Consider the following 27542-nt stretch of genomic DNA (forward strand, 5'->3'; position numbering starts at 1 on the left):
CTCCAACTCTGTTGGATTTCTCACAGGGAACCTCCTGTGCCTTAGCAGAGTCTCCCCCTTCCCTCTAGGACACGCTGGGGTTTTGTTATCTGCCGGGTATGGACGAGACATCCAGCTGTTATCATTCAAAGCTGCTGTCCTGTTGGCTTCCCCAGGTACCTGCATCCAACTCAATTGAAGCAAATGACAGTCTTATCAACCCCACGGGCTCGGGCGCAGGCTCCAGCGACGGGATTGATCCAATGTGTAAATGCCAAGTTCAGTTCCAGGAAAGGAGGAAAACGATCAGCTGAAATGCTTTTAAAGACTAGCAGATATGTTTTGGCACGCTGAATGGAAGCAAAGGAATTTCTCAGGGAGAACATTACATAATTCTCAAAATAACTGTTAACACACACAACGCAACCCCCGCCCCACCCCTGTCACTCGGTCAACTTAGGGTTTACCCTCTGCAGTAAACTGTTAACTAGTTTGTGCTATTCCTTGTTCTACTTACTATTGTTCTTGGAAACAAAGAGCAAATTAGTGGCCGGCTTCAGAAGTTTGCAATAAAAAATGAGGGACGAGGTGTGCTGGTCACTCTCCTGTCCACCAAACACCCGCATTCAATTACAAAGCATTTTAGGAAGACATTCAGGAGACGTTGTTCAGGACACAAACTGGGTCTAAGCTCAAGAAAAGGATCTAAAAAGCCCAAGCTCCATCACCGTCTGCTGTTAGAAGCATTGACGCCAGCATCCAGATCTGGTTGAACAAATTTCCTAAGCGCTCCAGTTTAAGCGACCACGCTGTAATTCCTTGTTCAAGGGACATCCTAATCAGGCTTTGCTGCTCCACCCACATCTCTCTGGATCCGACCGACACGTGCGAAGAGCATCCAGAGTGAAGTTTCAGAGGTGATTTCAGCAGATCTAAGCCCACAGCTGCATGCGAATGGGCACTGAGGCCACGGCCCAGGACTGACCACCGCAGGCAGCATCTTAAGCATCTGCCAGTGAGAAGCAATAGTCCTGTGGCATAAAAATACTTCTAGAAAAGGAGGCAGGAGTGGCGCCTCTGTCAATATTCAGTGTCTGCAAAGTAAAGGCCCAAAGCTTGCGTAGCGGTTACCTAGGACGATGATGAATTTGGGAAGGAGTCTCTGCAGCTTAACAAAACCTTGGTACCTTCTGTTGTCCGCTGGCTTGAGTCCTGGTGCCAGCCAGGCTCAGTTAGGACCCTCAGCAGCATCTGCCACCGAGCCTTCTCCAGCACTCAGAGCTCAAGAAGAACCACAGACCCTTCAACACCTGAACCAAAAGCCTCTCTCCCTGGCTCACAGCAGGATTTCCTGGCGGCCCAGGGTAGGTGGAAAGCCAAAGCAGGGTATATGTGGGCTTTAAATCAGACAAGAATCTCTGTGTCATCAAGGTTTGTTTCATTATTGAGACAGGTAGAAAAAATCTGACAGGAGACAGGGCAAACAGCAAATCTACTTAAGCGTTGTCTACACTGAACTGGAGAAAACAGCGAACAAAGCTCCTGTGGGTACTTTTCAACTATCACTGCTTCCTATCTGCTGCATCCAGTGCTACGGATACTTATCTGCTACCAGGAATGATTGGTTAATTGTGTGCATCTCAGCGAAGAAGAGTCTTCTGTGATTTCTCAGTCCTGAATTTGCCTTTAAAATATTTGCTAAGGCAGAATATTTGAATATCTGTTCAGCTCCAAAGCTGCCAAATCCTTCACGCTGAGGTGGGGAGGCCCTGGCCCAGGTTGCCCAGGGAAGCTGTGGCTGCCCCATCCCTGGAGGTGTTCAGGGCCAGGTTGGATGGGGCTTGGAGCCCCTGATCCAGTGGGAGGTGTCCCTGCCCAGGGCAGGGGTGGAACTGGATGGGCTTTAGGGTCCCTTTCAACCCAAATCATTCTATGAGTCTATGATTCATTCTAAAAACACAGGAAACAAAGAGGCTCTGCTGCAGCGCTAAAAAGAGAGGAAATAATTGTAGTTGTGGTATTGGTAAACCTACACAGGTTTTCTGTTAATATCTCAAGCTACCACACAACCATGAGAATGTCATGATGTGCCTTCATCTGATTTTCTCTTTTGGGTACAACCATCCACGCTAAAATACCCCATATGCTCCAAGATTGATGCTTAATACTTCTTTCCAGATGTGCTCTGGTTTAGTTAAATATTTAACACATTTCTGGAAGTACGTAGTCTCTAATTGCATTAATACTTCAGAAGAATGATATCCTGGTGAGTACAAGGAGAAGGGACCTGGGGTTGTTTAGCCTGGAGGCAAGGAGGCTGAGGGCAGACCTCATCCGTGTCTGCAACTGCCTGAGAGGAGATTGTGGTGAGGTGGGTGCTGGGCTCTTCTCCCAAGTGAAAGGTGATGGGACGAGAGGAAATGGCCTCAAGCAGTGCCAGGGCAGGTTTGGATTGGACATCAGGAAACATTTCTTCACAGAAAGGGTTCTCAGGCCCTGGCAGAGGCTGCCCAGGCTATGCTGGATGCTTTTATAAAACTTAAAACTTACCCTGAGCTGGAAGGGACCCACCAGGACCATCGAACTCAGCTCCTGTCCTGGCACAGCACACCCCAACATTCACACCCTGGGGCTGAGGGTGTTGGCCAAAGGCTTCTGGAATATTGTCAGGCTCAGCACCGTGACTGCTTCCCTGGGAGCTGTTCCAGGGCTCCCCCACCCTCTGGGGGAAGAACCTTCTCCTAACGTCCAACCTAACCCTCCCCTGGCATCTTCCTGCTGTTCCCTCAGGTTCCCTCATTATCACCAGAGAAAAGAGCTCAGCGCCTGCTCCTCCATGCAAGGAAGCAGTGACCTGCGATGAGGTCTCCCCTCATTCTCCTCTTCCCCAGGCTGCACAGACCAAGTGACTTTAGCCACTCCTCATAAAGCTTCCCCTCTAGACCCTGCACTAACTTCAATCCCTCCTCTGGACGCTCTCCAGTAGTTTTAGGTCCTTTCTTTGCTGTGGCACCCAGAACAGCACCCAGTGCTCGAGGTGACACTGAAGTTCCGGGTGTCCAGTCACACACACAGAGAAGCAGGAGCACGGCACATGGATCACCATTATCCTGTACAGGTCCTACCTCACACAAAGTAGTCTTGGAAAAGAAAAGCAGACAGGAGAAGGCAAGAAAGACAATTGAGCAGAAAGACCAAAGAGGCCTGGGATTGGGGAGTATTCCATTTGAGTGCAAAGACAGGCATTTTGTTTCTCAATTATTCTTGAGCATTCCAGGTTTATTTTCAAAAGACATCATTCTGCAGGCAGCTATCGTACAGATCTCAAGACTGATAAAACACTAGGAATAAGGTGAGAATCCTAGCAGACGAAGACATGGCTAAAATCATACCAGAGTGGTTCTGCTTTTAATCAGGCTTTTGACGTTTCAATCTGACTTTTAGTACTGGCCAAAGCCAATTCCTACCTAGAGCACTCAGAACAGTCCATTAAAGGGACAAAACGTGACAAGATGCAAAGAGCAGGCGACACTCGATTTCTGCAACTGATGGCAAAAGCTGCTGGAGAAGTATCTGTGCATTCAGAAATGTTACAGCAGTTGAGTATTGTGCTTTAATACTTAGCTTGAAAAGTCTCTTTATCCAACATGAAGTCAGCAAATCTCTGCTGCAGCTCCTTTTCTCTCTCCTGCTGGCGCTGCACATCTTCTTTCAGACACTGAAAAGAAAGCATAATTAAGCATAATTAAGCACCGTTGTGGTTTGAGTTAAAGTAGGATCAGTTTCTAACTTCAGCTCAGCCTCGTCTGAGTAGCCTCATTTTCTGCCAGTGCCCTGCCTGTTTTTTCAGACAGTTCCTCCCCAGCAGCGATCATGGGGGCACTGGGGTGCGGAAAGGCCGATGCCTGCTCTTATTCCTACAGACACCAAGGCCCCTGGAGGCCCTTGATCCTGGATCCGTGTGTTCCAGAATGTAGTTCCAGCTCCCTCCTGATCTCAGACCCTTTCCCTCATGGTTTGTGATGATGGAGAGCCATGTTTGAATCAGTACAGTAATTCCCTTTCAGTACTGGCTTTCTAGAAGTCCAGCTGTCTCCAAGTCTGACAACAACATTAGTTCCAAGCAGTAAGACAGTCAACATGCAAAAAGAAAGGAGGATCTCCTGCAGGTAACACTGGCACTTGGTCCTTTGACTTTTAAGGGAGTCGAAAGCTTTACACAAATTTCAGATCTGCCCTAAGTTCTAACAGTAATGAAAAACAAAACAATCCAAATTAAGAGAGATCTGGAACTTCTGCTGATACACACTGCAGAAGATTAATAAAATAAACCACACAAGGACATAAAATTAAAACAAACTTAAAGAACACACTAGAAGATTGGTCCCAGCTTCTAATATATAGAACACGGGATCTTTGATATTAAAGCAAGCAGCTGAGGAGATTGGCAACAGTCAAAAGTGTCATTTAAAAAGACCATTAAAAACTCGATTCAAAGTCAGGCTGTGAACCGCAGCGCTCATGCTTCATAAAAACATCTTTTTCACAAAGTGCCTGTATTTGCCCTAAGATATTCCAGTTGGGAATCTCACCTCAAGTCTCCGCGGGATTGCGGCGTCTTCATGTTTCTTCAGTTCCTCAAAAGTACGCAGCTCCAGATGAGCCTGTTCGATTTGGTCCCACAAATCATTCAGTTGTTTGATGAGGCCCATTGCTCGAGACTGATACCCACCAAGCAAGATCTTCAGCTTCTTCTCCATCTTGGCAGCTCTCTTTGCCTCAGTCGTCATGTGACCTCTGTTTATCTGTAGAAGGAATCCAAGAATTGTTTTATTTATCCAGGACGCAGAAGTCAAGAGAGAAAAGTCAAGTCCAGCAGGGACACCTCCCACTGGACCAGGCTGCTCCAAGCCCCATCCAACCTGGCCTCGAACACCTGCAGGGATGGGGCAGCCACAGCTTCCCTGGGCGGCCTGGGCCAGGGCCTCATCGCCCTCAGCATGAAGAATTTGAGAGAATCATTAAGAATCCTGCCTCGTTTCTTTAAAAATCAGAGTTTTGCTGGTGAACATCCCTAAACACAAAGGAATTACTACAGATCAAGCAGAAAGCAGAAGCTTCTCACTGCTTCGAAGCCTACAGATACCCAGGACACCACCTTTTATCAATTAAATTAAACTCCATTGGGAGGAACTACTTTCTTATCTGTCCTTTACACTGGGAACAACAGTCAGCCCAGTAACACAGCACTAGGACTGGTATAGTTGTGTGCACCAAGGTACTGCCACGTGCATTTTTTTAGAACCATTCAATCGCTTGTTTGGAAAACACCTTTGAGATGATCCAAGTCCAATCGTCCCTGTCCACTACTAAACCAGATTCCTGAGCACCCCATCTACCCAGCTTTTAAACTCCTCTAGGATGGGGACTCCAGCACGTTCCTGGGCAGCCTCTGCCAGTCCACAAGAACCCTTTCAGTGAAGACATTTTTCCTGATGTCCAATCTGAACCTGCCCTGGCACAACTTGAGGCCATTTCCTCTCGTCCCATCACCTGTCACTTGGGAGAAGAGACCAACACCCACCTCACCACAACCTCCTTTCAGGCAGTTGCAGACAGGGATGAGGTCTCTCCTCAGCCTCCTTTTCTCCAGGCTAAACAGCCCCAGGTCTCTCAGCTGCTCCTCTTAACCCTTGTTCTCCAGCCCCTTCCCCAGCTCCGTTCCCTTCTCTGGACGCACTCTGGCCCCTCAATGTCCTTCTTGAAGTGAGGGGCCCAAAACTGAACCCAGGATTCAAGATGTGGCCTCACCAATGCCGCGTACAGGGGCAGAAATCTCTCCCTGATCCTGCTGGCCATGCTGTTTCATCAACCGTTCAACCACCCACGTCTGCCACAAGCAAGCTCTGCTGTTCAGTGCATGTTCCTGGGAAATGCCCCACTCCTTAGCAATGCATTCACTCATTTAGAACAGTTTTTGTGGGTTGTACAGAGATAAACAAAGAAAGGGGTCAAGGAAAAAACTGTTGATGGGGGAAGTGAAAGAGGAATCCAACTCAGAGTTTGCTCTGGGGGAGATGGGTGCAGACTGCTCTGCTTTTCAGCTTCTGTTTGAAATGTAGACTCAAGCTATGCCCAAGGTGCTTTAAGCATACAGAAAGGCGCCTCTTTTTCAATATTTATATACATCTAGAGAAAATTAAATAAATAGATTAGGGAAAAGTATGAAAGCTTTAAATGTCTCTACTGGTACATAATACACCATTACTGCAACAACAAACCCAGCTGGGTGGCAAATGAACCCTTTTCCAATCACTGTTTCTTGGACCAAAAGCGTGTGTTGAGAGCACTGGCATTTAGAGCTCACGGAGAGATGGATGCACAGGCAAACAGGATTTTGTTTGTGACAGAGGTCCAGTGCTAGAGACAAATCGTCTCTTGTTTCACAGCATCACAGGCAACACTAAGCACCCTTGGTGCATACCGGGACTGCAATGAGAACAGCACCCCTAGAGCAGGCTCCACTGCTCGGCTGTCCTGAGTGAAGATCCGTCAACAACTGCATTTTCTAGTAAAATATAAAAAAACTGAGTGCCTGAGCAGCCTGGTCCAGCGGCTGGAAAGCTGCCTGGCAGAGAAGGACCTGGGGTGTTGGTTGACAGCGGCTGAACATGAGCCAGCAGTGGCCTAGGTGGCCAAGAAGGCCAACGGCATCTTAAAACACCCTTTCTAAAAGCAAGACGCAAGTGTACAGTTTGCAACTATAGGTTGCAAGCTGAATAATTTTTTAAATAATAAATAAAAAGCACGGGAGTTTAATGAAGAAAGAAACATACAGCGAAAGAAGCACCACATTTCTTTTCCTAAGCCATCTCTGCAAAGGCAAAACCTACATTCATTTTAATGTTCTTCCACAGAAAATTGTCTGAAAGCAATATCAGTTGAAATCAATATTTTAATGGGGAAGTATCAGACAACCTTAATGAAAAGCAGGGATATCGGCTCAGCTTTCAGAACCCCGAGATACTTGCCTGCGCTCTTAACTTCCCTTGAGAGAGGAGCAGAAAATGAGACATAGTTTGCTAGCAACACAACCTGCCACGGGTCAGCTTTGGGACTGCTTCTTCCCCTTCAAATCTCACCAAGAGCACTGGGAAGAGACATGAGAGTGCAGTGCTGTTTGCTAGAGGCAGCTGCACCTCGAGCAGTCACTGCCTGAGCCGAGTGGTGGCTGCCCCATCCCTGGAGGTGTTCAAGGCCAGGCTGGATGGGGCTTAGCCCCTGATCCAGTGGGAGGTGTCTCTGCTCATTGCAGGAGGTGGGACTGGATGGGCTTTGAGGTCCTTTCCGACCCAAATCATTCTATGGTTCTATGCTGTTCTCGTTCGCTATAGCTGGTACAGAAGTCAGCAGAACCAAAGCCGTCCAAGACTCCATACAAAATAAATAAGTGGAGAAATCATTCAAATGTCTTTACATTTTCTGGTAGGTTCAGGGGGTGAATGGTTCTCAGATTTTACTGAAATCTGTTTCTTAGCTTTAAGCAAATACTGCAGGCTCCTGTTCAAACACACCTCTTCATAACTGCTTGGAATTTTTAGCTTGGTATCTGAGCCTTAAAATTTTACGAAGCTTGAACTAAAATTATATGCAGTTGTTGGCATTAATGCAGCAGTCAGCAATTTTTAATAAATAGTATTTGTTACAAAAGCCCGGACCTCCTTCTGACCTTTTCATAGTAGGCCTTAAAATCTTGTAGTTGGGAGGGAGGAAGAAAAGTGGTGAGTGTTCACATTTCTGTGTAAGCGAGGAAGGAAGACAGGGCTCTTATTTCTGGGTTTAGAGATTTGGGAGGGTTTTTTTTATTTTCCTCTTTTAACAGCAGTGAGGCCTGTGATCACCCAGGACAGAGAGGAACAGAGTAGAAAAACAACAGCTGAGTAAGCAGCGTACAACCTAAGGAGCTCTAGGTGTTAGAAGTGAGAAACCAGAGCCAGCTTCCTACCCTCGAGCAGATCCACCCTTCCTCCCAGCTTAGTGTCATCCACAAACTGACTGAGGGAGCACTTGGTTCCCTGATTCAGACCATCCATAAGGAGACTGCCCAGAACTGGACCCAGCACTGCGCCCTGCTCAGGCAACAGAGCTGCACTAACCTGCATTTTGCACATCCTTGGGAGAGATTTTCAGCTCCAATTTAACTTTGCAAAGAGCCCACGTGCACTCAGCAGAGAGGGGGCTGTGACATGCAGCGTGGTACACGCACAGCACGCTCTGCCACCCTGGGACTCCTAGTACCTGGAACACACACACGGTTGCTCTCTCACTGCACTCCAAGAGCTCTGAGCTTTGCCCAGCAGCACTCCACGCATCCAGCTGATCTGAAGAGGTGTAACTACATTAGTGAGACACAGAATCCCACAATGGCAGCGACCAATCACAGACACAGCTAGCTGGATGCTGTTGGCTGTCTTCCACGGAGTCCCATGCAAGGCTGGGAGCAAATGAAGCAATCTTTTTTTCTTGGCAAGATCTCCGATTCATATTTTGTTTCCTGGGTGTCTGTCTTGTGACTACAGAGCAGTGAGCACTTACAGAATGAAGACAAGCTTGACAAATGGATGATCTGTCTGCAGGAAGGCTGGGAAAGGGCTCCGCATCAGGGAGTGCAGGGACAGGATGAGAGGGAATGGTTTTAAGCTGAAAGAGGGTGGATTTAGATGAGATCTTAGGAACAAATGTTTTCTTGTGAGGGTGGGGAGGCCCTGGCCCAGGGAAACTGTGGCTGCCCCATCCCTGGAGGTGTTCAAGGCCAGGTTGGATGGGGCTTGAGGAGCCTGATCCAGTGGGATGTGTCCCTGCCCATGGCAGGGGTGGGACTGAATGGGCTTCCAGTTGGCCAGGGCCTCCCCACCCTCAGTGTGAAGAATTTCTTTCTAATGTCCAATCTAAATCTCCTCCCTCCCAATTTAAAATATTCAGTAGCTCCTCATTAAACAACTGCCATCCATCCTGGGCAGCAAATACGTCTGCGCAAAACTAGGCCGTAATCATGAAATGAAGGGCTGTCTCAGGATGCCTGGGCACAGGGAAATGAAGGCAGGCAGAGTAAGGAAGTCTGCACATTGCCCAGCTTTCACTGTTTGACATAGCAGCTTTCACAATGCACTTCTAACGTAGTTTTGGGCCCAAGATATTTAAATTTCAAAAGCGCTTGTACACCCATTCCGTGCAGCCGTGAGCTTGCTGGCGTGGTGCTGGCACAGCCCCTGCTGCTGCGCTCAGACACTGGTTGCTGCGAAGAGCAGAGCAGAGCTCAGGAGCAGGGAGCCTTGGGCAGGGCGATGGTGCTCTCTGCTGGGACAGCAGCAGCACAACATGAGCTCCAGCAGCACGGCTGAACTACTCAGCCGCTGGGCAGGTGACCTGCTCCTGGCCCGCGTAGATGAGTAACACCTGTGGAGACTTCACCTGGACAACATTCTTGACTGACTGACTGACATTACAGGACACACTTTCAGGTTGAATTTCAGATGCATGAATCCAGGGAAAAATTCACCCTTTCTGGCCCCCCTTCTCTTGTTATTTCTCCTGTTAGCCGGCTGACCGTAAGCCAGCAGTGGCCCAGGTGGCCAAGAAGGCCAAAAGCATCCTGGCCTGGATCAGAATCAGTGTGGCCAGCAGGAGCAGGGAAGGGATTCTGCCCCTGGACTCGGCATTGGTGAGGCCGCACCTCAAATCCTGGGTTTAGTTTTTGGCACCTCACTCCAGGAAGGACATTGAGGGGCTGGAGAGCGTCCGGAGAAGGGAACGGAGCTGGGGAAGGGGCTGGAGAACAAGAGTTATGAGGAGTGGCTGAAGAGCCTGGGGCTGTTTAGCCTAGAAAAGAGAAGGCTGAGGGGAGACCCCATCCCTGTCTACACCTGTCTGAAAGGAGGTTGTAGTGAGGTGGGTGTTGGTCTCTTTTCCCAAGGGACAGATGACAGGACGAGAGGAAATGGCCTCAAGCTGAACCAGGGGAGGTTCAGATTGAGCATAAGGAATAATCTCTTTACTGACAGAGTGGTGAAGCACTGGCAGAGGCTGCCCAGGAAGGTGGTGGAGTCCCTGGAGGCGCTGAAAACGATGCAGACGTGGCACTTCGTGACATGGTTCAGCAGGCACGGTGGGGTTGGGCTGACACAGTTGGACTAGATGAGCTTAGAGGTCTTTTCCAATCTTAATGATTCTCTGATTCTATCTGAACCCTGGCATTTTGTACTTGCAGAAAAGTATTAGTTATGCAAATAGCAAACTCAAAATTTGAGTTTAAAATGCACTCATAAGGCAGCCTACTATTTCCTGATAAAGTAGAATGGGATCACAAACATCCATTGTTCTCTTACTTAGAGGCAATTGCTGGAAATGGCAGAGGATGCCAGTCTGGCAAGAACTCAAGACCATCTGGACCTTCATGTATGTAACACTCCATCAGAAACCAAATCTTAACTTGGAAAGAGACCTTGACAGGAGTTTTGGGACAGAGACACTGTTTTTAAGCATCTTTCTCTGAAGTATCTCATAGTGGCCATTATCAGGGATAAAGTGCAAAACTGGAAAGATCAGGTATCTGATCCGCTAATAGCCAATAATCCACATGGAATTATGACAGAGTGGAACCTGATCTTCTCTCCAGTTGACAATAAAGAGGGTGAGATTAGCAGTGCTACAGGTAATAGTGCAGGGAGAAACTGTGGAATACTCTAGGGCTATTTAGAGAACAGGACAAGGACAGAAGGTGATTTAAACATCACAAGAACATCTATGAACTCCCTAGGAGTTCCTCAACAACCCTTTCAGAGGAATGCCATCAAAAGACCTGAATGATGTGTAAGGTGACCTGTAACAGAAAAAAACGAAAAAATCCACAGCGACACTAACCTCAAGCCTCTTCTCAAGTGACTCTATCCTGTCTTTTTTGCTGGCCAAGTTAGCTCTCGTGTAGCGGTTCTGTCCCGGCAGGTACAAGACTTGGCTGTAACACTCTTCCCACACCTGGTTATAAGCTTCACTTGAGAGCTCTCCATGCCCCATTCCTTGCTTTACCACCTCCATCTCTTGTGCCAGCAGATCCTGTGCCTGTTGGAAATAAAGAGAAATAAATTGTGGTTACAATACGCAGGATACAAGAAGATTCACTCAGTCCTTCAGTGTGAGATTCACAGGGGCAGTTTCTCTTTTCATACTGAAATCTCACCATCAGGTTAAGTTAACTATGAAATCTAACACAGATGCTGTGGATTATAAATGAAACCAGGCTCGAAGGCTACTCACAGCGCAACTATCCCTCATTTTATATAATTTGGCCAAACCTGACATCACTCTGCTCTAGCTAATGAAAGCTGCGGCACAGCGAGACACTTCATCTTGCTGCAAGAGAAAAGAGATAAAAGTGAAGACCTTGAGGGGAGGGAAAACTGTACAGACAGAAGCAGCTGTTCTAAGAAACAAAAATCACTTTTCATTTCCTTTTGCTTGCCCCTCTCCACACAATCTCAAAAGTCAACTCTAAACATTAATGGGTGAGCTGTATAAGCTCCATTGCTGGAAAAACTACTCTGATTTTAACTAACACATGAAGCTCGACAGGAGCCGGCAACGTGCATCCACAGTCCAGAAGGCCAACCGCGTCCTGAGCTGCATCAAAAGAAATGTGGCCAGTAGGGCGAGGGAAGGGATCCTGCCCCTCTGCTGCACGGGTGAGACCCCACCTGGAGCCCTGTGTCCAGCTCTGGAATCCCCAACATAAGGATATGGACCTGTTGGAATGGGTCCAGAGGAGGCCAAGAACATGATCCAAGGGCTGGAGCACCTCTGCTATGAGACCAGGCTGAGAGAGCTGGGGTTGCTCAACCTGGAGAAGAGAAGGCTACAAGGAGACCTTAGAGCACCTGCCAGTGCTGGAAGGGGCTCCAGAAAAGCTGGGGAGGGACTTTTACCAAGGGCCTGGAGTGATAGGACGAGGAAGAATGGCTTTACATTGGAAGGGGGAAGATTTAGATTAGACATTAGGAAGAAATTAGGCTCAAATGCAGCACCCTCAGCATTCTGCTGATTGCCCACATGAACATTAGCTCATGGAAAAGAGAACGTGCACTTCAGTTATCCTTACAGCTCTTGATACGACCCTCTGGAGATCTCCCAACTAAACTCCATGCAGGCTTGACTCCACCTTTTTTCCTAAGGTCACAGGACAAGGACATCAGGATACACCAGCTCACTGGTAATTATGCCACACAGTTCTCACCTTCTTGAGATCCTCTTTGGAGAATTTCTCATAAGGATTTTGTTCCAAGTAAGCCATATGTTCTGCATTGTTGCTTCCAAATCCTGGGCCTTTCCCCTTCTTACCACTAGGCTGTTCTCCAAATGGGTGGTGTAAAAGGTCAAAATGAAGCATAGTAATCATCTCTTTCTTTATTAGCTCTTCACTCTTCTGCAAGTCTGTTAAAGGTGGCTCCACATTTAAGGGTCTCAGTATTGTTTCATTAACCTACCCAGGAATAACAAACACATTTATGAGCACCATATCAAAGACCATATTGAATTCACACACCTCCATCTGAGCATGGATTTTATCTATGAGCCAAACTATGCAGAACAGGTGCCAAAACCCCTTGTAGTGGGACACACGGAGAGATCCCAACGCCCCATGAGACTTTCAGTTGTGCATATGAAATACTTCAAGACAAGCTCGCTGTGAAAGTCTGCCATAGTGCTGAAGTCAGCACGCTCAAATAAAGATTATCATTCTCTCATGATCCACCCAGACTGTATTTCTTCCTATGATGGTTAACACCTTTATTTCTATTTTCCTTATATGGCACTTTTGGTTCCACTCACATCTGAGGGCCGCGGCAGGTTCTTCTGAACAGCTTTGTGCATTCTCTTCAGCTCCTTTGCACGCTCTGCCTCTCGGAGAGCCTAGACAAACATGGAAAAGTGTTAGTCCAGCTACGGTGGTACAATCAGATGCTTTCTATCAACGTATCTGATATAAAGCCTAATCCCTTACTGCAGCAAAGATTCCTTTGAGTACAAGACTTCATATTATGAAGCCAGTGTCACTCTGACATGCAGACACTATAATTTATTGCCTCTAAACTAAAAAGGAAGAGCACAGCAGACCAATACCAACAGGACAGACATCCCAGAAAAGTCATTTCCAGCCATCAGATTCTCCTTCAGCCTCAACACGAACAAATGTAGTTCTTCAAAAACTTTTCCACATCAAGTCTGACAACTACTATAACTCTTCAGACAGGAAATCCACCAGGAAAAGAAACACTTTACAATTACAGCCAGTACTCCATTTGTCCTCTTCTATGACAAAGTACTTCACTAAAACAATACTTGTAAAAGCATAAAAATAGCTTTCTCCTTACGTTCCACTTTCAGGCAACAAATAACATAAAAAGGCGGTGATGCCTGAAAGTTAAGGTCAGTGTTCTAATCCCGGCCATGTTATGACTTCACTTGAAAGGCCTTTGTATAACATGACAAGTCAAATTCTTCTCTCTATTCTTCACAGATAAATTATCTATATTTATGCAGACTTTTTATTTGCGTGTGTATGCATGAGACACGCATATAAATGTACACATTCGTTCCTGAACGGGACATACCAGGTTGGATGGGGCTTGGAGCCCCTGATCCAGTGGGAAGTGTCCCTCCCCATGGCAGGGGGTGGAACTGGGTGGGATTTTGAGGTCCCTTCCAACCCAAACCATTCCACGATTCTGTGATTTTACTTCGTTATTCTGTAGCAGCTGCACCGCTTCCACTATACACGTGAAACTATGGGAATCATACAAGGACTAAATTTTATTTTAAACAAGAGACACTATCCCCACTACACCCCCCTACCTGCTTGCGGGCATCTATATCAGCAGCATCTTCTACAAAGGCTTCATCTACTTCATGTTCCTCAAGTTCTTTTTCTGCATTTTCAGGTAAAACAATCTCAAAGTCGTTCTTGGGAGCAGGAAGGGACATGAGTCCAAGGCGCAGGTGTTCCCGAGACTCTCTCTCCTGTTGAAATAACAGCAAGCTGTAATGCTTCTGAATTCACACACCAAGGCGTAATCACATCCTGTTCATCTACATTAACAGACACAAAGAATACACAACTACCACCGTCTGGCAATCTCAGTCTGTTATAAAGACAACAGAAACACAGTGTTTGAAGTCTGACAGAAGAGGCCTGTTACTAATGATACAAGAAGTAGTTACTACTGCAGAAAGTGGAATAATTCTACTTTAGCTTAAAATAAACTAAGTTCCATTTTAGGTAACTATTTTTTGAAAGTTAGACAAAATGTCCCTCTCACAGCATTTTTTTTATAGCATGTTTTTTTTCAACAACTGTTTTTCCAGACACTGCTCTTTGAGAAATAATAACATCTTGTGTTCAGTATCAGTATGAGCTCTGCTGAACAGATGCGTCGTCTTCTACAATCACCTCTGTTTGCAGTATTTCTCTATCTAAAAATGCAAGGCCAAACAGAGAGATGGCTCCAAAGCTCTAGTGGGCAGACACTTGGATGTTGTGAAGTTCATAACAACATTAAAATGAGTCCTTGGAAAGGAACAGAATATGCATAAAATTTCTGGGAAAATTTATACATATACACATAAATGGGAGAATCTCTTCCATCCCCAGCACTTGTCTGGTGATGCATGACTGATGGAGATCCTTCCTTCATGTTTCCAGTGCTGCAATAAAGGATTCTCGCTTTCTAAAACTCCAAAACGAGTCTTGGAGAATTTATTTGCCAGCATTTTCAGTATCACTAATCCAGGCTACAGATGATCACCCCCAGAGTTTATGGGCTATTAAGCACAGAAACCCTCTAAAGCTAAAAACCAACGCGCAGCTTTCCTAAAGATACCTAAAGGAATTTTTAAATGGGCTTAAATAAAGCAGGAAATCAACAGCACGGCACCTTCGCCTCAGTACAGCAGCAGAGATTCAAACAAATGCCTTTCAAGGAACTGAGAATATGTGAAAATGTGTCTGTCTGAGCTGGGACACAGGGCTATTTGCAAGCCTAACTGGAACTTTTTTGCCTTGCAGTTGCTAACAAATGTGGGAACTGTGGCACAGTACAAAAATGAGACAAACATCATCAGATCTGGAAACCAGTGGAGACCATCAGGAAACCAAAGCCCTGGTTTCCTTCTAGCAGTAAAAAGCCTTTTTACTCTAGAAAGGCTAAGACAGAAACAAAGTAAGTATAAGAACACCAAATAAACCTTGTCCTGCAAGCTAAAAGGAAAACCTGAAATTCTGAAATTGAAGAGTTATTTTTGCGAGAAGAACATGTCAAAAACTTGAAGTGGGTATCCTTAGCCAGCCCAAAGAGATAAATATCCATACTGCTGGGGGGAGATATCCAAAGCCGCAGTTAAGGCTGTAGAATCAGCCACCTAAAAGGAGTTCCCAAGGTGCTACCTATTAGGTCTAAGCCCCTTTATACCATGCCTAATTGGCAGGGTACATCTGGCTGAACCTCCACGAATGAAAACATCTGTTGCCAAAGGCGATGAAAGAATCTGGATGGGATTCAGATTACTGGACATCTCAACCCCAAGTGCTTCTAATGGCAAAAATTAAACTCCTTCAGCTCAATGCTGTCAACAAGACAGACTGATTAAAAGATCCTGTAGGTAAGTTCAGAAGCCAAGATGAGAAGGGATTTGAGGGCTGCACAGGACTGCAAGAAAAATTAACCTTTCCTTGAGATATTTTTCCTGCTCAGCTTCAAAGGTTCAAGTAGAACTGAAATTTAATGAAGTCCTTGACAAATGGCTTTAGAGTGCTTTTCCTAAGCACAATGAAAGTTGTTCTAAGAGGTAAGACTTTTGTCCTTCCAAAGATTTGATTTCATCAGGTGATGAGTACAGGCCTGTAGACAAGTGGTAGAAATAACACTTGCTGTAAAATAAAACTCTGTCTAGGAGATGAGAATTAAAAATCTTGAAAGTTAAGGAGTGGAGATTGCTGCTCTATTAAGTCCTTCTTACCATTTGTTTTGCATAAGATGGGTCACTGTAATCTGCCATGCCCTCTTCTGGGTTGATGTTCAGTTTATCACGCAGTGGAGTTCTACCCGGAGTTGTACCAACCACAGCCTTAGGAGTCAGTCCTCCACGCGGAGTTAAGCCTTCCTGTCCATGAGAAGGTGTTCTAGAGGAAGAGCAGATACAGTAATTTATCTTTTCCCTCCAAAAATCTCCAGTTGCACAAGTCTGAATGCTGAAAAAAGTTATGGAAATACCATTAATAAATTAAACCTAGATTTTTTCCTTGGAAGGCAGTGAAACCCCAAGATGCAATTACAAGAATCCAAGAAATAAACTCTTTAAGCCTGCCAAGGTGTGACTAAGTACCTGTCCAGCTGGCATCTGGGCACCTCGTTACATTAAGAGAAGTTTCAGGAACTACATCAACACTAAGTCCTACTACTACTTTCAAGAGAAGAGATTATCCAGTCACCAGGCACTATGCTGGGATATAGGAATCAGGAATACAAACTCCAATTTCTTATCACTTGGGGCAAGTCATACACTCTGAATGAATCTAGCATCAACTGTCCCACCTTACAGCTGGATTAATCACTCTGAAGATGCCTCTTCGGTTTCACTGACTACTGACGGTGTAATTTACATGACAACTATTACTTCTAAGCACCTAAGATTAGGCAATTTGGGCCTGGCCATGTTGCCTAAACTAAAGCAACAACTTCAATAAAAACCTTGGATTAAAATATTGCAAATTTCATACCATCATAGAAAAATTGGCATACTTAAATATTTGCTCCTTTGCCCTAGATAATAAGATGATGGCTCTGCTTCACTAAGAAGTTAAGGTTTCCCTCTATTCATTTTTAACCACTTAATGGATGTATTTTTCTCTCTGCTCAAGGTCTTGGAGTGTCACATTGAGCGAGCATTTCTTCAAGCAAGCCAAGCCGCTACATAGGCACCAGACATGTGCAAATCTGAACTTCAGAAGCTAAAAAAAGCATCACAAACAAATAAAAACCCAACAAAACAACAAAATTAGTACGTCTTGACATTTTTTTCATATAAAATAACCCAAATGAACACCCAGATCGCTCCAGGCCAGACTCTGCATTCATTCATTCTGCACCGCTCTGACGCCAACAGATCTCCAGAAAAGGATTCATTTATGTAGATCCAATTAAAAGAGCAGGGCTTCTACACCCAGCTTTTAAACAACAAAATAAGGCTGCTTTTGAAAAGGTGCCATAAAGGTCCTTTTTATTTCATTCTCTGCTTTTCCCGTTAGCATGATACAACTAAAATTAGAACCTAAGCTGAAAAAAAATGACAGACAAAATGTACCAAGCGTGATATTTTTCAGCTCTCTGGCACTTGGCATTTGTGGGATAGTTATTTATTCAGCATCCACTGTAAAAGTTAAACCCGCAATTCCATACTATTTAGATTGGCAATATAAGAAATATTTTATTTTGGATATATATGGCTTATAAATATTTACTCCAGCTTTTCAAAGGTTCAATGTGGGTTTGGCTACCAGACCTCCCCCACCTTCCATTTGGAGGTAGTACTTTGGGAAGGCTCGGATCCACAGATGGAACGACGCTCCCTCTTACTAGATACAATTTGTTTTACTTCAGTATCATTTACATCGCTCCAGACCACAGGAGATCTCATTTTGGACCAAAACGCCGCTGTACAAATAGAGATGATGTGACTAAGTTTGTGAAAGACACAGAGAAGGAGAAAGTTGTACAGCAAGGGCTTGAGATAAAATTGAGTTCAAATTTGGTCTGAAGCAGTGATCACACTGTAATCTGCCCCCTTCCCTAGATACAAGCGTCGCCACACGCTTATTAGGAAGAGTTTGCTTACCTGAAGGGTGTGGAAAGCACAGTATTTGGAGTCTGAACAACCTGTTTCTGTGGTGTCACTCCCGAAAAGTCACTTTCATGCAAGGGAGTGTTAAGACCTCCTTTCAGTGGGGTGTCCACGTTTGTGAGAGCCATCAAATTCTGTGCTTCCTGCGTAACAGACAACACGTGCAGGACATCACCAAGAAGGCAAGACCTTGAGCAGCCACTGGCATCTCCTTACTTCTGCCAGCTTCCTACACAGTCCCACTCTACTACACGTATTTAACAGATCCAGCAGCAGCAGGAAGGCTGCAGAGTTATTGGAATATCAATCAGTGTGTGGAAAACGTTTAAGATTTCTTAACTTCAGCACCTATACACTAGCATTTACAAACCTTACTGTCCCAGTGAAAGGGATTTTAATCTTTATTTCCAATTAAATATATTATAAATTGGAGTTGCAAAGATGAGCAGATTACTTAATGCTTCAATGTCCATTGGTTTGCTAGGCTCCAGAGATCTGCAAACTCAGAAGGGTTCTCAGGCCCTGGCAGAGGCTGCCCAGGGAGGTGGTGGAGTCTCTATCCCTGGAGGGGTTTAAAAGATGGGTAGATGAGGTCCTCAGGGATCTGGTTTAGTAGAGGACAGGTACAGTTGGACTCTATGGTCTCAAAGGTCTTTTCCAACCAAATGATTCCATGGTTCTATGATTAGTAACTGAAGTCCTCGTAAGGGTCTCGATTTTCAGAGGGAACAGCACTCTCGCTCTCTGAAATCCAACATCAGTGAGGTTTGGATAAACTTCACTTCAAAAAGAATGTTCCAAAAGACATAGTCATTATTCATACCTCTGGTCCATGACTCAATTGGGCTTTTACGAATACCCTCCTGGTTTTTATTTTCTGTTTATTTTTTCATATGAAGAATTAAGGCACTCTGAAAATCAGTTGAGGTACCAAAACTATTGCATACGGCAACTGCCTTTAAAGAAGGCAACTGAACCATCCACAGAACTCTGTGTGTGCTTAATACTGCGACAAGGTGAACGTGACCACACCTGCAAACACTGCACAGATTTACATCATGATCTGTGAAGTCAGGAACTTTCTCTATTCTCCTGAGCTGAAATTCAGCTAATGATCAACATAAGGGTTTTTTTTTGTTGTTTTGGGGTGGACTTTTGTTGGTTTACACACTAATCGCACTGATTTCATTTAGCCATTTCCCCGTTCTCCAGAAAGCATTTCTCAGCACTATCAGCTTTCGAAAGAACCCAGACACTCACACAATTGTTGTAACACAAAGATAATTCACAGGTTGCAAAGTAGGGCTTTGACGATCTTCAAGTATTTTAAGCAAATAAAGTGCTAGGAAAATATTATTGCATTGTTGCAGTTCACTTCTTGTTAATTGAAATAAAAGCTGAACAGCAAAACTAAGTAGGAAACAACATAGAAGATGCTGTTTTGAGGACATGTACATCATATACAGCTTCAAGAGGTACCCAGGATAAGGGGAAGTTCTGTATGACACCAGGAGAATGGTTAACACGAAAAGCTGCACGCAATATGTAATACCAGGAAAGTATCACAGTGCCTCGAAACACCACGATAATGATCCACTGAAGTGGATCTGCTTTCAGTGTGCCCTGGAGATCACGTGCTAGTTCAAACTCCAGTATCACGCATAATCCAAGAATTGTTTCTATGATACTGATCCCTTCTACACAGCTGACTACTGCACTTAAACTAAAAGCCCGTTCCGTACACTTGCGCCGTACCTGTAGGATCCTGTCTTGTGCTGCTGGAGTTTTGGGAGTCCTTAGCGCTATGCTGTTGTTGGTCACGTTATATTCAGAGAGAAGAGTGCTGGAAGCTGAGTTTGTAATTCCAGATTCCTCAGCAGTCTGGCGCGCAATCTCACTCGCCTGGCCTACTTTTACAACTTCTTCAAGTTCTGTATCAGAGATCTTTAAAAGGAAAACAATACCAAACAACATACGATCAAACAGAAACCTCAAATCCTTACTTGTATATTCAGGAAGTACTTGCTGTTTGTTTTAACAGCACCTGATAATAGTCTTCTCATACCATTACCCCCAACCCAGGGGAGAGTTGCATTGATGCTGTTTAGCACACCCAAAACAGCTAAACAAAAAACCCCACTTTCTAAAATATCGTGGTCATAACATACAGCCCGTTTGCCTCCTGCAGAAAGCTCAAACATACAATCATACAACATACTTCTCTTGACCTTTACTGCCAAGTCTGCTTTAAAAATCACACCAAGATATATCTTCCATCCAGACCGATTTGTTTGGATCAGCTTACATCTTCCAGCAAAGAGAAAATTCTAAGACACAGTAAGATAAAATATGACCACAAGATTTGCTAGATAAAAAAGAAACCATTGGTTGGCATTGGCATTGTAAGTCATTTACCGATCAACGCATGGTTTACCTGAGGAGCTGGAAGCACAAGCTTACTTCTTTTCTTGGTAAATTCTGACACTCCGCTGGTCTGCAAAATGGCTGAAGGCAAGTCTGACTCCTTTTTACGTTTCAGATGTTGTTTGTCTTTTTTGCGTTCTCTTCCCTCTCTTTCACTGCCATCACAGGTAAGAGAGTTATTTTAGAACGCACAGAACAGCTACATAGTCAAACAAAAACAAACAAGTGCAGAGCAAAAAGCTTGTTCCCTAACCAAAAACTGGATATGCTGAAATAAAAAGCACTGCAGGAAGAGTGAACCACCTCGTGGTGCAGAGGTTTAGGGTTTTTGGGCCCTGGCAGAGGCTGCCAGGGAGGCGCTGGAGTCCCCATTCCTGAAGGGGCTTAACAGCCGGGTGGATAAGGTGCTCAGGGTTCTGGTTTAGCAGTGGGCAGGTACAGTGGGACCCTACAATCCCACAGATCTTTTCCAACCAAGCGAATCTATGCTGCTATGATCAGATATGGCCTGCAGATGTTGCAGGGAACCTACAACAAAGCAGTATGACACTTCCATTTAATGGAATCAGGCAACAGGTGGCTGCTTCACCTGTATCTGCAGGGTCCCTGAAGGAAGACAAAAATGTCAGGCCCAGCATTTAGACAGCAAGCACCAGAGCATGTGAACAGCCCCTTTTCCTCCAGCAGCTGCTAAAAGAAGGCAATTTTTTTTCTGTGGGATATGGGAATCAAGTTTTCTTCAGTGTTTAATCAAAATGGTGTTTTCTTCAAATAGCAATGGAGCCAGCCTGTGAAATCGTAACTTAGTAATCCGCAGCTGCTTGAAGCTGCTGTCAGACATTCTGAACTAAGGACTGTACAGAAAGAATTAATCAAACACCAAGCTAGTAAAACAAATTGTATGCCGAGTGGACCGGCTCTGTCAGTAAAAAACAGCTGGCAGAAGCAGTGGGACATGCAATTGCACAATTACATATGTGCCATTCCACTGACAAAGATGGGCATTTACCTTCTCAACTGCACATCTGGGGATTTTTTGGGAGAAAGGGGAGAAATTAAGCATTTAAGGAGATTCTTCTTATGAAAATAACATCAAAAGTAATACCACAACAAGTAAAATCTACTCTTGAAGGCAATCTTAACAATGTTATGACTTGGAGAAAGGAGTGCAAATAGACAATTAAATCTACTTCTAAAAGAAAATGAACCTCAAAAAATTAAGATAATCATAAAAAAACCAAGAATGTCCATGAGGCACTTTATTATCATGAAAAAAAGGGTCAACTACAACTTTTACAAAGATTAATAATACAGGAGACTGAAAAGGAAGAAGCAACCCACACTATAAAATCATAGAATCACTTGGTTGGGAAAGACCTTTGAGACCACTAAGTCCAACCATATCTGTTCACTACTAAGCCAGATCCCTGAGCGCCTCACCTATCTGACTTCTAAACCCCTCCAGGGATGGGGACTCCACCACCTCCATGAGTAGCTCATTCCAGTGCCCAAGAACCCTTTTGGTAAAGAAATTTTTCCTAACATCCAATCTAAACTTGTCCTGGCACAACCTGAGGCCATTTCCTCTCATCCTATCGCTTGTCATTTGGAAGAAGTATCCACCCCATGGAAAATAAATCGCCTGCCCGCATTATATTTCAGACATTTCCAGGACTTAACACCTTACTAATGGCATTTTATTCAAATATACTGTTTCCTCCTTAGTATAACACACACTCACGATCTTAATTCTCCATCCAGGTCTTGCTGACGGAGCCTCCTAAAATCTGCATCCAGGGACTGGTAGTTTTCCTCTGATGTATCATAAAAACCAGGAGCAGGCTTCTTTTCAAATGGAATTTCTGCATTATAATCCACACCTCTCTTCTTTTTCCTCTTCTTCTGGATCTCAATTCCAGCAGCCCGAAGTTCTCGTCTCTTCTGGAGAGCAGCAAGCCGCCTAAACAAACAGTAACACTACATGATTCAAAGTGCATAACCTGTAGGTGGCTCCTCTGTCCTAAGATCCCACACTACTCTAATGAGTTGCTGCTGAGATGCGGTTGCACATACTTAAACAATAAGAATGCAGCTCCTGTCACAAACAATTATCGAAAAGTTTGATTCTGCAATGACTTAAGGCTGTGCCTGACTTTATGCATTGTAAACGCTCCCAAGTAAGTAAAAGCAGCCTCAGTACACGCAACTAAGCATGCTTACCTAGCTTCTTCCAGTTGCTTCTCTCTTGCTTTTCTTTTGGCCTTCTTTCCCTGCGTATTAGCCAGACGAGCTCTAGCTTCAGACAGCATTTCAAGTTCATCTACAGATAAACACAGCTATGAATTTCCACTTCAAGACAGGAGTAACGGAAAAAATACAATAAAATCAGAAAGCAATCTTGAAAAGCTGAATGAATCAACATTCTCACAGGCATTCTGCATGATCATTAGATTAGTCATCTCCAAGATGCTCCAATGTATTTTCAAAGTCATTGGCCAGATGAAATTAAGACTAATGTTGAAAATAATTCAACCAGTAACTACAGCAAATCAAAATATCTACATAAAGAGGTAAACTGACCACACTAATGAAATTATAATTTCATTTACATCTTCATCTCAGAGTACTGTATTACAGAACTCATTAATTTCATTTACATCCAGATCCAAGAGCGTGATACTTCTGAACGTGTGACTGTTTTAAAAAACCCGCTGGGCCATTCATGGAATTCTAGCTTTTTAAGTTCACAACATTGCTTTATGCAAGGAAAAAAAGTCATGCAGTCCTTCTATGCTTCATCTAGGAGGTAGGAGCTGATGAGAAAAGATGAAGATAGAGAAGTAAGAATGCAAACAAGCAGATCAGTTGTCAAAGTAAAGAAAAAGAAAAAACAAAGAGACTGGATTTCTGTCAAAAACAGCACACAAACTCCTATCCTACCTTCATCCATGTCAATAGGATCTGGCCTGGCTGGTTTGGTTTCTGGATTTGGATCAATTTCTCCAGGTTTAAGTTTCCGAGGATCATCAGCAGTTTCTTCCTCATTGTCTCTCTGAGCAGCTTTGTCCCTAAAACCACATTGCATTTATGTCACAACGCGATCTTTGTTTTTCTCCAGGCTCTTCATAATCATCCATTCAATGCCCCCAAAGGCTGATGCAGAGAAATAACCTTGCAGTAGGTACCGGACATCACACTGGTTATGCAACTACTGCTGAAAAGATTCAGTTATGCAATCTTAAATCATACAAGAGAAAGAAGCCAATACAGTATGACATTGGACCACAAAATACTGTATAAATATCAGATCCCTGAGCACCTCATCTGACCAGATTTTAAACCCCTCCAAGGATGGGGACTCCACCACCTCCCTGGGCAACCTCTGCCAGGGCCTGACAACCCTTTCTGTGAAGAAAGGTTTCCCAATTTCTCATCTGAACCTGCCCTGGCACAACTTGAGGCCATTCCCTCTCATCCCATTGCCTGTCCCTTGGTTGAAGAGCCCAGCACCCACCTCGCTACAACCTCCATTCAGGCAGTTGTAGACAGCGATGAGGTCTCCCCTCAGCCTCCTCTTCTCCAGGCTAAACACCCCCAGGTCCCTCAGCCGCTCCTCATAACCCTTGTTCTCCAGCCCCTTCTGCAGCTATGTTACCTTTCTCTGGATGTGCTCCAGCCCTTCAGTGTCCTTCTTGGAAGGAGAAGCCCAAAACTGAACCCAGGATTCGAGATGCAGTCCAGTCCAGGGGCGCAATCCCTCCCCTGCTCCTGCTGGCCATGCTGGTTCTGATCCAGGGCAAGATGCCATTGGCCTTCTTGACCACTTGGGCCACTGCTGGCTCATGTTCAGCCGCTGTCAACCAACACCCCCATGTCCTTCTCCTCCAGGCAGCTTTCCAGCTGCTCTTCCCCAAGCCTGGAGCTGCACAGGGTTGTTGTGTCCCAAGTGCTGGACTTGGCACTTGGCCTTGTTGAACCTCATCCTGTTGGTCTCAGCACAAGGATCCAGCCTGTTCAGATCCCTCTGCAGAGCCTCCCTGCCCTCAAGCACATCCACCCTTCCTCCCAGTTTAGTATCATCCACAAACTTACTAAGGGTACATTTGGTCCCCTCGGTCACCTTGAAACCACCACACTTCAGCCTCCCGGGAGAAGGGAATGACACACTGCTACAACAAACTCCGCAAATTTGCCTGGCAGGAACATCTAGCAGAAGAGTAACTCACAGCAGAAACTCATAGTGCTCCAAACACTGCGCAGCGGTTCTTCCAATAATAGGGGCGATGGTTCTCCATTGGGTTGGCATTAACTTGGCCAGGTGCAACAGTTTCTCCTCCTCCTCCCGCGACCACTCTGTCTTTTTGATGCTTGGGTCCAGCCATTCATACCTGGCAAAAGGTGAAAAAATTAAGGATGACAGATCCAAGCATCCATTAATGCGCCTTGAATTAATCCAGAACAGCATTTATCCAAATCATCACAATGAGATTTCAAACCTTGTCAGGCACATTTCACACAAGTTTTTTCCATACAAAAGGACGTTACTCCAGAGTATTTTTATTGCATACTTATTTGAGCTTTAAAATGTATTACTTATCCAATGCTTTTCAAACAAATTTTGACTCTTTTTCCTTCCCCCATCTCAATTCCCGTAAACAGTCACAAAACTAATCCAGAAAAAAAAAAGGTAAAAATCACAACAACCAAAGGTATCGGAAATGGTAAATTTGTTTGGTCTGGATCCTGCAACAATTCTCCTTCTGATCTTTAACTGTGTCAGTACCGAACCTTTATACAGAAGCATTTTAATAAGTATGTGCCATTCAGTACTGGAGAAACTGATTCTCAAATAGATTCATACTGCACGTATTTGCATTAGTTTTCAACTTCTATTTTTCGTTTAAAATGAAATTCCACAGTGGAACTTCTAAACATTTATCCTCGAGTCAAACTCTCATTATGAAAAAACAGAAAAATTATCTCTAACACAGAGATTAATGCCATAGAATTCCATTTTCTTGGTAACATTCACTGAATGAAAATGAGTAAATATAGGAGAGAAACAAAAAAATCACATTTACCATTTTATTAAGTGACCCTGCATTTGCTAACACCGCAGTCACTGGCAAAGGGAACATTTTCCTACTTTTATTAAATTACTTTCAAGCAACAGGAATTCAAACTATCTTCAATAGCCAAAATCAAACAGTCTTAAAACTACGATCCCTCTGTTTACGTAAATTAACCTGTGCTAATTGCTGAACGGCGACTGACTACAAATCTTGTTTTCCCAGACATGGAACTTCTCACTTACCATCTGGCTTTGCACTGCTTTGCTGATTTTCTATGCAATAAAGAAGCAATACGAGACCATTGGTTTTTGCCATATTTCATCACAGCTGCTTTCAGAATTTCATCCTTAAAAAAAAAGGCATTATTATGGATCACAAGAACTTGCAAAAGAGAAAGTCTGAGCTCAAACAGAGGACGTGGTGGATTTCACTCCCCCCAACACCACTGTCCAACACAGTCCCCCACTCCAAGAACACCACCCCAAAACCACCCCCAAACACTCCCCTCCTCAAACACCAACACCATCCCCCCCAAACCAGCCCCCAACAAACGCACACCACAAATCCACCCCCACTCTCCTCCCTCAACACACTTTCCAAAAAATACTCCCCCAACAAACACCCCAAAACCCTCTCCCCAGCACACATATACCCCAAATTATCCCCCCCAAACCACATCCCAACAAACACACAGCCCCAACACACACTCGAAAGCCACTCCAAAACACTCCCCTTCCTCAACACTGCTCCCAAAAGTGACTCCCCCAACACCAACACAATGCCCTCACCCCAACACACACCCCAAACCACCTGCCAAGTCCCCCCAACACCCACACACCCCAAACCACCCCAAAATCACCCCCCATATGCACCTCCAACACACACACAACCCATACGCCCCCCAAACCCACTCCCAACACCCAAACACCCCTCCGTCAACACCACCACCCTCCAACCCCCTCATGCCCCATACCACCTCCAAATCACCCCCAAAACCCACACATCCCAAAGCACTCCCCAAAACCAGCCTCCAACACCCACACACCCCAGACCCACCCCCAAGCCCATCCCGCAACCCCTACACACCCGTACACCCCCCAAACCCACCCCCAACACCCAAACACCCCAAACCCACCCCCAAACCCCCCTCTCAACACCATCACCCCCCAAACCCACCCCCAATACCCAAACAACCCAAACCCACCCCCAAACACCCCTCTCTCAACACCATCACCCCCCAAACCCGCCCCCAACACCCAAACACCCCAAACCCACCCCCAAACACCCTGCTCTCAACACCATCACCCCCCAAACCCACCCCCAACACCCAAACACCCCAAACCCACCCCCAAACACCCCTCTCTCAATACCATCACCCCCCAAACCCACCCCCAACACCCAAACACCCCAAACCCACCCCCAAACACCCCTCTCTCAATACCATCACCCCCCAAACCCACCCCCAACACCCAAACACCCCAAACCCACCCCCAAACACCCCTCTCTCAACACCATCACCCCCAAACCCACCCCCAACACCCACACCCCCCCATAAGCCCCCAAACACCCCTCCCTCAATACCACCACCCCCCAAATCCACTCCCAATACCCAAACACCCCAAATCCACCCCCAAACACCCCTCTCTCAATACCATCACCCCCCAAACCCACCCCCAACACCCCCACACCCCCTATAAGCCCATAAACCACCTCTAACACCCACAGCCCTCATACAAACCTCAAACGAAGGCCGTAACACACACAAATATCCCCCCAACATCCACCCTCCAGCACAACCCCGCTACCCCCCGCCCCGGTCCCAACCCCGAGCCCACCTCGGTGTTCCGCCACACGCCGCCTTTAATCATAATCCGCGGCATTTTGGCGGTGAGGAGGGGTCGGTGCCGGCGGCGAAGGCGGCGGGGTCAGCGCTCGGCCCGCAGCTCCCCGCGCAGGCCCCGAGCCGCCTCCACCGCCAGGACAGCGCGCACCGCGCATGCGCCGGGTAGCGGGGCGGGACAGAGCGGCGCCGCGTGGTGGGGGGGAGGGAGGCGGCCGCGCCACAGCGCCCCCTGCCCGCGGGAGGCTGCGCGGCGGCGCGTGGCGCTGCACCGCCTCGAG

The 27542-nt window shown here is 45.5% G+C and overlaps 1 protein-coding gene across 1 annotated transcript; it reads right to left on the reverse strand.

The window, feature by feature from the left end:
• Window positions 1–3224: 3224 nt before the first annotated feature.
• Window positions 3225–27394, reverse strand: CDC5L (cell division cycle 5 like). The gene is made up of 16 exons (XM_069850790.1): window positions 27257–27394; window positions 25664–25767; window positions 24576–24737; window positions 23290–23417; window positions 22570–22669; window positions 22091–22309; window positions 20360–20504; window positions 19681–19869; window positions 17920–18068; window positions 16045–16207; window positions 13885–14049; window positions 12862–12942; window positions 12266–12511; window positions 10900–11097; window positions 4572–4784; window positions 3225–3697 (listed from the first exon to the last, which is right to left on the reverse strand). The coding sequence occupies exons 1-16, from the start codon at window positions 27299–27301 to the stop codon at window positions 3593–3595; spliced, it is 2412 nt and encodes an 803-aa protein (XP_069706891.1). The 5' UTR covers window positions 27302–27394; the 3' UTR covers window positions 3225–3592.
• Window positions 27395–27542: the final 148 nt, after the last annotated feature.

This window comes from Phaenicophaeus curvirostris, chromosome 2, assembly GCF_032191515.1.
Source record: "Phaenicophaeus curvirostris isolate KB17595 chromosome 2, BPBGC_Pcur_1.0, whole genome shotgun sequence".
Classification (NCBI taxonomy): Eukaryota; Metazoa; Chordata; class Aves; order Cuculiformes; family Cuculidae; genus Phaenicophaeus; species Phaenicophaeus curvirostris.